Source organism: Bos indicus, chromosome 13 (assembly GCF_029378745.1).
Source record: "Bos indicus isolate NIAB-ARS_2022 breed Sahiwal x Tharparkar chromosome 13, NIAB-ARS_B.indTharparkar_mat_pri_1.0, whole genome shotgun sequence".
Lineage (NCBI taxonomy): Eukaryota > Metazoa > Chordata > Mammalia > Artiodactyla > Bovidae > Bos > Bos indicus.
The window spans coordinates 53508799-53521406 of NC_091772.1; the positions used below are offsets into that span (position 1 = coordinate 53508799).

General features: G+C 41.2%; 1 protein-coding gene across 5 annotated transcripts in view; it reads left to right on the forward strand.

Moving 5' to 3' along the window:
- Positions 1-12608, forward strand: part of SIRPB1 (signal regulatory protein beta 1) — a 150151-nt gene that overhangs the window by 90700 nt on the left and 46843 nt on the right. For 3 of the 5 annotated variants that reach the window (XM_070801219.1, XM_070801220.1, XM_070801222.1), the window contains 2 exons: positions 2509-2608; positions 3238-6904. The exons of 1 other annotated variant lie outside the window; for it this stretch is intronic. In XM_070801219.1, the coding sequence (XP_070657320.1) occupies positions 2509-2608; positions 3238-3297 (160 nt within the window). In that variant the 3' untranslated portion in view covers positions 3298-6904. Of the gene's footprint in view, positions 1-2508; positions 2609-3237; positions 6905-12608 lie in introns of those variants that run through there. One more of the 5 variants, XR_011570110.1, reaches the window with a different exon arrangement.

A 12608-nucleotide genomic window follows, 5' to 3' on the forward strand; every position in this document is an offset into this window, starting at 1 on the left:
TATTTTCTTTATTGTTTCTCTGTTTTCAATTTCACTGATTTTCCTTCTTTATGATTTCCTTCCCTCTGCTTGCTCTGGGTTTACTTTGGTCCTTCTTTTCTTGTTTCTTGAGTAAGGAACTAGGATTATTGGTTTAGACATTTTTTTCTGGTGCCACACCTGGGTCTCCTCTTTTGCTGGGGAGTTAGGAGAGTGGGCCTGGGTGCCTGACCACTAGGTAATTTCTCCAGTACCTGGGTCTCTAGCCAGTCTGTCTCATCTTCCACCTCAGAGTTCTGCTATGCTTTTCCCTTGTGTTATTTCTAGGGTTCAAGTTGTACTGAACTGGGTGAGCAGGAGAGAAGAATCCACTCCTCCTTGCCCGGAGCACCTTGGAAATACTTCTGTCTCGTGCTGGGGCTCAGGCCAGGGCTGGCATTTCTCAGTCCTGCAGTGTGCCTAACCTAGCGTGCCTGCTGGGTCTCAAGTCTGGAAATGCTTCCAGGGACATCCAGGTTGTGAGGCTTGAGCAAAGTGTAAGATGCCCAAGTGATCCTGCTGCTGCTCGAGTTGGTCTCCTGTGAGCATGCACATCTTATTGCTCGTTTCCTTGAAATTGGGGTGTTTTTAGAATATTTCCAGCCTGATGTTCCTCTCTTCTCTCAGTACATAATAATCCAATAGGTTAATGGAGTTTTGGGTTGGTTGGTTGGTTTTGATAAGAGGCAGAAAGGTTCTGAGTCCTCTAATTTCTTGATTCTATTTTGTCTTTCAGGAACCTAAATACTTTGCCCTACTTTTTTCTTTTTCCTTTCACCACTCAATTGCCAAATGACACTTTTCACTCCTTTTCATGTCTTCTCCCCAGATGTTATATATTTTAACTCATTCCTGTCCATTTTTTTTTTTAATTGACTTCCCTGGTGGCTCAGATGGTAAAGCATCTGCCTACAATGCAGGAGACCCAGCTTCGATCCCTGGGTTGGGAAGATCCTCTGGAGAAGGAAATGGCAACCCACTCCAGTACTCTTGCCTGGAAAATCTCCAGTACTCTTGTCTGGAAAATGGACGGATAAGCGTGGTAGGCTACAGCCCATGGGGTCGCAAAGAGCTGGACACGACTGAGTGACTTCACTTTCTTTCTTTTTTGCCCATTTATTCACATCTCTCCTTGAATTAAGTTCCAATAGTCACTGTAAGTAACTACCGTGTTTTGTGATTTAATGTGCATTGTGTGTGTGTTAAGCCACTTCAGTTGTGTCTGATTCTTTGCAACCCTATGGACTGTAGCCCACCAGACTCCTCTTCCAGGCAAGAATACTAGAGTGGATTGCCATGCCCTCCTCCAGGGGATCTTCCTGACCAAGGAGATCTTTTACATCTCCTGCATTGACAGGCAGGTTCTTTACCATTAGTGCCACCTGAGAAGCCCTCATACAGTTGGAGCAGGCAGAAATCTACAATAGGCCAGCTATTGTAGACCAGAGTTCTCCTACAGAGAACTCCTTCTGAAGTTCCTTCTGAAGGCTGTAGGGGAGAGTCCATTTTCTTGCCATTTTCAGCTCCCAGAGGTGCCCACACTCCTTGGCAAAGGGCCCCACATCACTCTGACCTCTGCCTCTGACATCCCATCTCCTTTTCCAATTGTCCTGCCTCCGTCTTTTACTTATAAGAATCTTAGTGATCACATGGGCTCTACTTGGAAAATCCAAGATAATGTGCCATCTCAAGATTCTTGACTTGATCACTACTGATCATCCCTTGTGACATATGTAATAATATATGCACACATTCTGGAGATTCTGTGTCAACCCTTTTAACGAACGTGAAGTCGCTCAGTCGTGTCCAACTCTTTGCGACCCCATGGACTGTAGCCTACCAGGCTCCTCTGTCCATGGGATTTTCCAGGCAATAGTACTGGAGTGGATTGCCATTTCCTTCTCCAAGGGATCTTCCCAACCCAGGGATCGAACCCCCATTTCCCGCATCATAGACAGATGCTTTACCATCTGAGCCACCAGGGAAGTCCGTCAACCCTTTTAAATCAAGCATAAATTGAATCCCCTTCCTATGATCTGTGCACTGCTCTGCAGGACACTTTTCCAGTATTTTCCAATTTAGGCAAATTTAATATCACTTGTGGTATGTTGAAGTAACTCTGGGTTCCTGTTGTATCTGTCTCGTCTCTTTCTCCTGCAGTTTTCCAGGTGGCTGGCTGAGGATGGGATTGCAACCTAGTGAGATATTGTACCCTAGGATCTGTTGAATTTTCTCTTGTCTCACAGTTATTTTTACTTCTGGCATTTTCTCTATAAGAAAGAGGACACTTGCAGTCTGGTAGACAGTAAGTGAGAATGAATGAATGACCTTTGTACTCTGATTTCTGCCTTGAGCTGAGCCCAGAACAGGACACAGTCAAAGCCTCAGAGTAGGGATGGGCCTACATGGCCTCAGATAGAGTAAGTGAAGACCCCTGAGAATGGCTCCTGTGTGATCCCTCTAATCATTTTCTTGTCCCCTGATTGCCAGGCCCAGAGATTCTCCTGGCAGTTCTCCTCCTCAGCCCCAAGCTGCTGCTGATGGTCAGTGTGTCTGTCATCTTTGTCCACAGGACGCGTTGAGCCTGACTGTAAGTTGGGGTGGGAGGGACGGCAGGACAAGATCTGTCCTTGAAGACACAAGGTCATCAAGGGGACAACCTGCAGGTCACACAGGGTCAGAGCCCACATGGAGTTAAGAGCTGACACACCTCTCTCAATACCCTCAGGAGTATCCTGTTTCCTTCTAAGAGATTCCCAACTCCCAGCGGGTGTGTGAAATCCTGGGGGATGTGGGCTGGACTTGGGGTTTTCATCGTCTTAGCAGTTCTATGGAGGAGGTAGCGAAAAAGTGCTATATTGAAGGGAAGCTGAGTGGAGCACATTTCTACATCACTTGAACTCTAAGGCATTTGGGGGCAAAAGGAATCCACGTTTTAGTAAAGTTGAGAAGTCCTTGGTCAGCTGTTCTGAGGGGTGTCTTGCTCTGATTCTGTGTGTGATGGAGTGGAAGGGCTGGAGAGGGGGTACCAGCACCTGGGGAAAAAGGGAGGAGTCCGAGGAGGCAGAGTCCTATCTCAGGGGCTACCCATCCTCTTAGGACAGGCATTCAGGAGGAGAACACCTGGGCATGTGGGAAGCATGCAGGAAGATGTTTTGATTGATGAGCAGATAATTAAGGATCAACATGTTTTCTACCTCCCTCCTTCCTTGCTGCTAGGTGCCACCACAGCCTCTACAGCCTCCTTCCCTCCTTGAGGGGCCCAGCCTAAGAGAATGACCAGCTGGTATGTTCCATATGCCTCCCCTCCGTGGAGACCTGCATACCTGCTCCTGAGCTCCTTCCCACAGTCCTCGGTGTTCCTTGAGCTGGGTCTTCATACGTGGTCTTGAGCAGGGGTCACGGAAAGTAGCTCTGGGCACTGACTCAGGACATCTTCTGGAAATGTGAGAAATAGATCTACGCAGACAGGTTATCTCTCATCCTTCACCTCTGACTTGCATGACTACACATTAATGGACCCTGTACTGAGGAGTTACTCTGTTCTGGATTCCTGCTTTCACCTAACTCCTCATCCTCTGAGGTTCTCTATTTCCTCTTCAGTACAAATATTCCTCATCTTTGTCTTAAGAGAAATTACTCTCCTTGTCCATTGTCTAAATGGCCCACTTGTCAAATCTGGAAAGTAGTCTCCCCTCTTCTCTCTGTGGTGGGAAGAGGAGTTTTTCTATTATTGTGCATCTTTCTCAACCCTGTTGCTCATAAAACGTACCATGTCCAGAAAACTGGAGCCATCATTCATTTATCTTTCTTTTATAGCCGATATTCAAAATGGTTATGTTCAGTGATGAGATGGTAAATCTTTAATAACTGACTTTTAAAAGAAAAAAAAAGGAGGGTATTGGGAGAGTGGGGAAAAAAAGTTAATTTTATTTATCTTATAAATCAATTAAAAAAATTATAAGGGGATTATAGATGAATTTACTGTTTGTGGGTTTTCTATATTTCAAAAGTAGAAACCTGAAGAATTCCTGATGAACACATCTAGTAGAGATGCTTGATTACTGTATCCTGACACTTCTGCTAATACCAGGGGTTCTGATGAATTGAAAACAATGTACACCAGTAAAAAAAAGAAAAGAAAAGAAAAGAAAAAAAAAAGCTTGATTGATAGTACATTACAAGTTTTTGGTGTAAATACTCCCAATGTGGCTAATTTCAAGTTAGCAAAATTAACAACTAGCTTGCAAAATTCCTCAAAATGTAAATATCAGCTCTCATCAGTCCAAGCCTCCTCTAGCACACCACAGAGCTCTTTCCAGTGGGTAAGAATCTGCCCATTCTCATGCCCATCTCTACTCTCTGATCCCAGACATCACTCTCTCTTCCTGCACCGTTGCTATGGTCTCTAACTGGTTTTCCCATTTCAGGCACAGTGATTCTCTGGAAATGTCAGTCAAATCCTGTTGCTCCTCTGCTCCCTTCCCTCATATACCTGCATGGTTCATTCTCTCTTCCTACAGATCTCTGCTCAAATGTCACTTTATCAAAGGCACCTTTCATACACCACCCCGTATAAAATATTGATTCCGTCTCACCCTGGCATTCCATGCCTCTTCACCTGATTGATTTTTTCCTGAGAACTTTTTACCATCTGATGTAGGAAGTGCTAACTGTGCATCATAGAGAAGGACCATTAAAATGACTATGTACGCTGAATCATGGACAGTGATCTCAGTAATCAATGGGAAAAATAATGATTATTCTATGATCTTTAAAATTTACTTTCAAAACCTTAAAAACTACCTTACTGTCATCTTTAAATATATGGAGAAATTTTTTTAAAGTAAATCCAATAATATATAGTTTGACGAATTAGAAACACTGAGAATTAATACAACTTATTTCTTTATAAAAACTTATCCAAAGTGTTTGAACAGTGCTTGACTTCTTCTTTTTGTATAATTTACAATGATTTAAGTCAATGTATGGCAAAACCAATACAATATTGTAAAGTAAAATTAATTAATTAATTAATTATTTTAAAAAAGAGTATCTTTTTTATGACTTGATGAATTATCAAGCTCCTTGCTATGTTTGGATCAGTTTTGGACATGATATGCCTTGTACTCTCAGTGCTGTGAAATCTTTATGAGACTTTGTTTAACTTGCTGATCTCACTTCCTCTGGGATATCTTCACTCTTGGTCCCTCACCACCAGTTTCCTCATTTACGTGGTAAGCTGGCCTTCGCTAAGTTCTTCTCACTGCGTATATCTGAAATTTTTCTAACAGTATAAAGTTACTACTTCCATGGTCAGCTATTTCTTCTGTAATCCATTAATTTTCAGTTTGAACATAAGTTTCAGCATCATTTTTCATCTCTTCATTGCACTTTTCATTTTTGCTGCCAATTCCTTTTTATGATTTTTTTTTGTAAATGTCATGTAGATTTATCATTAGGCGAGGGGAGACAACACAAGTACATATTTTGATGTTTCTGCCTAAACTAACAGAGTAACAGTGGCCAATAACTAGACGTTTGAAGAAAGGACATGATGGATATGGATTACAATGAGCATCTGTTAGCACATAGTGATTTGTGGTCTGCAGGACAGTTAGCAGCAAAGTTGTACTTTATGCAATTGCTCACAGCAAATTTCCTGTGGTAAATGACATCTGAACTGTGTGTTGGGGGATTGGTGCTATTCAACTAAACTGAAATTCATGCACCATGCAAAATGTAATGTTTCTTCCTCAAACAGAACGTCAGTTCTAATGAGAAGTGACTGAATCCTCAGTTGCCAAAACAGTGACTGCAACATACTAGGCTGTTAATATTTAATTTAATAAATGATTGAATTAGTTTTTACTAGATACTGATTTCAAAATAAAAATTACCTAAGTCAGTCACTTGGATTTTGTGTTTTAAAGTCCTTTCATCAAAGGCTAATCTCTTCTTGTGTTCAGAAATCCTATCATCAATTCAATATTCTTCAGAAAGCAAGAAATTTAAAAACCAAAAGAATACAGAAAAAGCAAAACTATCATTGATTGGAGTTTGTCAAAGGGGCTCAGAACCAACGAAAAGAGGTGTTAATGGTCAATGATGGAACAATTTGAGCAACAAATATATAAAGCATTGGAGATACATATGTATGTGTGTATATATATATATATGCACATTCTGAATGTTTTCGTCCCCTCAAAACTCACATTTTAGAATACTATTGCCCAAGGTGATCCTGTTACAAACTGGCACATTTGGAATGTGATTACTTTATGAGGGCTCTCCATTCATGCATGGGATTAGTACCCTTGTAAAAAGACATCCAGTATCTTAGCATCTTCTGCCATGTGAAGATACAATGAGAAATCTGACATCCAAGAAGACCCTCACCCAATCATGCTGCCACCCTGACCAGGTACTTCAAGCCTCCGTAACTATGAGCAATAAATTTCTGCTGTGAGCTGTTCAGTCTGAGATGTTTCATTCTGTGCACATGTGCTCAGTCGGGTCTGACTTTTTTCGACCCCATGATTTATAGCCCAGAAAGCTCCTCTGTCCATGGAATTTTACAGACAAGAGTACTGGAGTAGGTGGCCATTTCCTCATCCAGGGGATCTTCCTGAACCATGGATTGAACCTGAGTCCTTTGCATCTCCTGCATTGGTATGTGGATTCTTTACCACTGAATCACCTGGGAAGCCTTGTGACATTTTGTGATAATGGCCCAAATAGACTAAGACAGATGATAGCCCAAGTTATAAAAGAAATATATATGAGCCAATATTGGTATAAATAAATAATTTAATATATTAATAAATAGAGGAAATTTTTATTAATTAATTTTAATTGTAAAATTAAATTGTAAATTTAGTTACAATGTTGTGATGTTTTTTGCCATCCATCAACATGAGTCGGCCACGGGTATACATGTGTCCCCCTCTCCTGAACCCCCCCACCTCCCTCTCCAAAAGTTTTCTGTGCAGAAAAGTCCCAAGAAATTTATGTACAAATAGATACCTCAGTCTAAAGAAGGGAAAATCAAGTTCACCACTCCTAAAGTATGGGCTACACTTGGTAACTCCCTTCCAAAGAAGACAGAAAGAAAAGAGGAAAAAAGGTAACTTCAAGGTAGGGAATCTAACAAAAATAAATTAGCCAGGTCAGCAAGAGTTCATCACCAATCAGAAATCAGTATCAATAGGCATAAATCATATAGATTTAATTTTTAAAAATGGTACTTTTCCTCTGGGATCTTCTTCCCTGAAGCCCTTAACCCTAGTTTAATTATGAGCAATGTATCGGACAAATTGCACTAATACTAGAGAGATTTCTGATAATACATCTGAACAATATTCATTCAAAAACAAGGAAAGTCAGAGGTGTAACAACTGAGAATAACCTAAGGAGACATGACAAGTAAATGTATGCAGTATCCAGCATGGGATGTTGGAAAGGACAAGAACTTATGGAAAACTTAAGGAAGTCAGGTATAGGCTGAATGTTTGTGTCTCTTCAAAGTTCACATATTCAGATATGATCCCTGAGATGATGGTGTTCAGTGGTGTGTCTTTGGGAAGGAATTAGGTCATGAGGGTAGAGCCTTTTCCCAGAATGTCACATTGTTGGAATCATGAAGCATGTAGATTTTTGCTTTCAGTTATTAATAGCATTTAAGATTCCTCCACATTATGTCAAGGCTTGAGAGCTCATTTTATTTTAGTTCTGAATAATATTTGTTTATCTGGGTTTATCAATTTCTTTATCAATTCACCTACTGAAGGTCACCATGGTTGTTTTCAAGTTTTTGCAAGTATAAATAAAGCTGCTATGAACTTCAGGGAGAGTCTTTTCCAGGTCTCTTCCCAGTTGGTACCTCAAATATTCCTTGAATTGTAGATGGCATTCCCCTGTGTCCTAACACTGAAACCATGTACAAGCCCCTGTGTCCTTGTCTCTTGAAGTAAAATGTTGACTTGAGAGTTAATGACTGGGAAATGTGAAGATGTAGAACCAAAGAATAGTTGATGAGCTGGGGGACTGGTAAAAATGTAGACTAGGATTCTGCCACATAACAGAGTCACTGAACTCCCAGTTCCCAGAAAGACGTAGATAAAGGCCTGATACACATTCCTAGTTGTTTTTACAGGAAGCAGACCCCCATCCAGATGCAAACTGTTGGCCACAAGAACATAGACCCTTGACTGACTGAAACCAGAAGGTTGATGCTGCTTGAAACATCACCGTGATGCCAACCAATCTAAGAAATGTCCATGAGCTGATCACGCTCTGCTCCATGAACACTATAAAACTCCTCACTAACCTCTCCAGTGTGGGTGCCTGGCAAAGCAATAAAATCTACTCTCTTCTAATTCACCCCAAACTCTGTCTCTGTGTCTCTATTTGGCACCAGTGAACAGAGGCCAAGTTTTGGCAACAACACCATCTTCTTTCTGTGAATGACCACTAAGATAAGTTGTGCCTGAACTCCTGATTCACATAAACTATTAAATGATGTACTTGTGTCTTTTAAGCCACTGTATTTGTGGTAATAGGTTATTCAGCAATAGAAAACAAATGCAATAAATTTGAGAAATCTGTCAAAGCCCAGAGATAAATCCATGCACATATGGACACCTTATCTTTGACAAAGGAGGCAAGAATATACAATGGATTAAAGACAATCTCTTTAACAAGTGGTGCTGGGAAATCTGGTCAACCACCTGTAAAAGAATGAAACTAGAACACTTTCTAACACCATACACAAAAATAAACTCAAAATGGATTAAAGATCTCAACGTAAGACCAGAAACTATAAAACTCCTAGAGGAGAACATAGGCAAAACACTCTCTGACATACATCACAGCAGGATCCTCTATGACCCACCTCCCAGAATATTGGAAATAAAAGCAAAAATAAACAAATGGGACCTAATTAACCTTAAAAGCTTCTGCACATCAAAGGAAACTATTAGCAAGGTGAAAAGACAGCCTTCAGAATGGGAGAAAATAATAGCAAATGAAGCAACTGACAAACAACTAATCTCAAAAATATACAAGCAACTCCTACAGCTCAACTCCAGAAAAATAAATGACCCAATCAAAAAATGGGCCAAAGAACTAAATAGACATTTCTCTAAAGAAGACATACAGATGGCTAACAAACACATGAAAAGATGCTCAACATCACTCATTATCAGAGAAATGCAAATCAAAACCACTATGAGGTACCATTTCACACTGGTCAGAATGGCTGCAATCCAAAAGTCTACAAATAATAAATGCTGGAGAGGGTGTGGAGAAAAGGGAACCCTCTTACACTGTTGGTGGGAATGCAAACTAGTACAGCCACTATGGAGAACAGTGTGGAGATTCCTTAAAAAACTGGAACTAGAACTGCCTTATGACCCAGCAATCCCACTGCTGGGCATACACACTGAAGAAACCAGAAGGGAAAGAGACACGTGTACCCCAGTGTTCATCACAGCACTGTTTATAATAGCCAGGACATGGAAGCAACCTAGATGTCCATCAGCAGATGAATGGATAAGAAAGCTGTGGTACATATACACAATGGAGCATTACTCAGCCATTAAAAAGAATACATTTGAATCAGTTCTAATGAGGTGGATGAAACTGGAGCCTATTATACAGAGTGAAATAAGCCAGAAAGAAAAATACCAATACAGTATAATAACGCATATATATGGAATTTAGAAAGATGGTAACAATAACCCCGTATACAAGACAGCAAAAGAGACACTGATGTATAGAACAGTCTTATGGACTCTGTGAGAGAGGGAGAGGGTGGGAAGATTTGGGAGAATGGCATTGAAACCTGTATACTATCATGTATGAAACGAGTCGCCAGTCCAGGTTCAATGCACGATACTGGATGCTTGGGGCTGGTGCACTGGGACGACCCAGAGGGATGGTATGGGGAGGGAGGAGGGAGGAAGGTTCAGGATGGGGAACACATGTATACCTGTAGCAGATTCATTTCGATATTTGGCAAAACCAATACAATATTGTAAAGTTTAAAAATAAAATATAATTTAAAAAAAAAAGACAGAAATGGTATGGACCTAACAGAAGCAGAAGATACTAAGAAGAGGTGGCAAAAACACACAGAATAACTATACAAAAAAGATCTTAATGACCCACATAACCATGATGGTGTGATCACTCACCTAGAGCCAGACATCCTGGAGTGCAAAGTCAAGTGGGCCTTAGGAAGCACCACTAGGAACAAAGCTAGTGGAGGTGATGAAATTCTAGCGAGGCTATTACAAAATCCTAAAAGACAATAGTGTTAAAGTGTTGCACTTAATATGCCAGCAAATTTGACTCCAGCAAACACAGCAGTGGCCACAAACTGGAAAAGGTCTCTTTTCATCCCAATCCCAAAGAAAGGCAATGCCTAAGAATGTTCAAACTACCTCACAATTGCACTCATCTCATACGTTAGCAAAGTAATGCTCAAAATTATCTAAGCGAGGCTTCAACAGTATGTGAACTGAGAACTTCCAGATGTTCAAGTTGAATTTGGAAAAGGAGAGGAACATCTGTTGGATCATAGAAAAAGCAAGAGAATTCCAGAAAAACATCTATTTCTGCTTCATTGACTGTGCTAAAGCCTTTGACTATGTGGATCATAACAAACTGAAAAATTCTTAAAGAGATGGAAATACCAGACCACCTGACCTGCCTCCTGAGAAATTTGTATGCAGGTCAAGAAGCAACGGTTAGTACGGGACATGGAACAATGAACTGGTTCCAAATTGAGAAAGGAGTACATCAAGGCTGTATATTGTCACCTTGCTTATTTAACATCATGTGAAATGCCAGACTGGATGACGCACAAGCTGGAATCAAGATTGCCAGGAGAAAAACCAATAAACTCAGATATGCAGATGACACCACCCTCATGGCAGGAAGCGAAGAGGAACTAAAGAGCCTCTTGATGAAAGTGAAAGAGAAGAGTGGAAAAAGTTGGCTTAAAACTCAACATTCAAAACACTAAGATCATGGCATCTGGTCCCATCATTTCATGGCAAATAGATGGGGAAACAATGGAAACAGTGAGAGACTTAATTTTCTTGGGCTCCAAAAATCACTGCAGATGGTGACTGCAGCCATGAGATTAAAAGACGATTGCTCCTTGGAAGAAAAGGTATAACCAATAGACAGCATACTAAAAAGCAGAGACATTATTTTACGAACAAAGGTCCATATAGTCAAAGCTATGGTTTTTCCAGTAGTCATGTATGGATATGAGAGTTGGACTATAAAAAAAGCTGAGCGCCAGAGAACTGATGCTTTTGAACTGTGGTGCTAGAGAAGACTCTTGAAAGTCCCTTGGATTGCAAGGAGATCAAACTAGTCAATCCTAAAGGAAATTGGTTCTGAATATTCATTGGAAGGACTGATGTTGAAGCTGGAGCTCCAATACTTTGGCCACCTGATGCAAAGAACTAACTCTTTAAAAAAGACCCTGATGCTGGGAAAAATTGAAGGTAGGAGAAGGGGATGACAGAGGTTGCAATAGTTGGATGATATCACTGACTCAATGGACAAGAATTTGAGCAATCTTCAGGAGTTGGTGAAGGACAAGGAAGCATGGCGTGCTGCCCTCCATGGGGTTGCAAAGAGTCAGACATGACTGAGCAACTGAACTGAACTGAAATGGAATTCAGGTTCACCTTTTCCTATTGAATTTCCACAATAGAAAAGAAAGGAAAGATTAAGATGACTTCATCATTCCATGCTTCCATCCAAGCATGCATTCATCATGCATTCCCATGTTCACTGGGTCACGCTTTTACTTATGCAGGCATCTGTTAACCAGTGTCTAACTCCTCCTCTGTGGTAGGACCTGGGTAGATGATCCTATCATTAAGAAGCCTGCAGGTTCCCACAGTGAACTTCCTACAGTAATTGTCTTATTATTCTTGGCTGTGTCAGTACCCCCTACAGTGACTATGTCCCAATTTTAACCCTCCTTGAACTTGGGGGCTGTTACCAGCCACAGGCAGAGATTCTATCCACAGGCTGTACATCTGAGTTGGCTGGAGAACTGCTATATATTCAAGGGAGCAGAGCAACCCACATCCAAGCAGAATACTGATTACAACTGCACCCTAGAAAGCTTGCAGTTATGAATGCCTCAGGGCAGGGGGTCTGAGCATGTGCTCACCTGTAAGATGCAGGATGAGACACAGCCTCATACTGTCTACAGCAGCCCACAACACATAGAATGCATTGGGAGCCCAGGTAAGCTCACCTGGAGTGAGGTATTAACTCACAGAATTCCATTTGATATCTCCTCTGCCCATTGTCACTTAGGCTTTCCTCTGGGGCTTGAATGTGCTGCTGATAATCACTTTCATAGTTATCTACTTCCACAGATGTTGGAACCTGTAACAGGTGAGTTGATGGGAGCCTTAGTCTTAGAGCGGAGAAGGCAATGGCACCCTACTCCAGTACTCTTGCCTGGAAAATCCCATGGATGGAAAAGCCTGGTAGGCTGCAGTCCATGGGGCCGCTAAGAGTCAGGCATGACTGAGCGATTTCACTTTCACTTT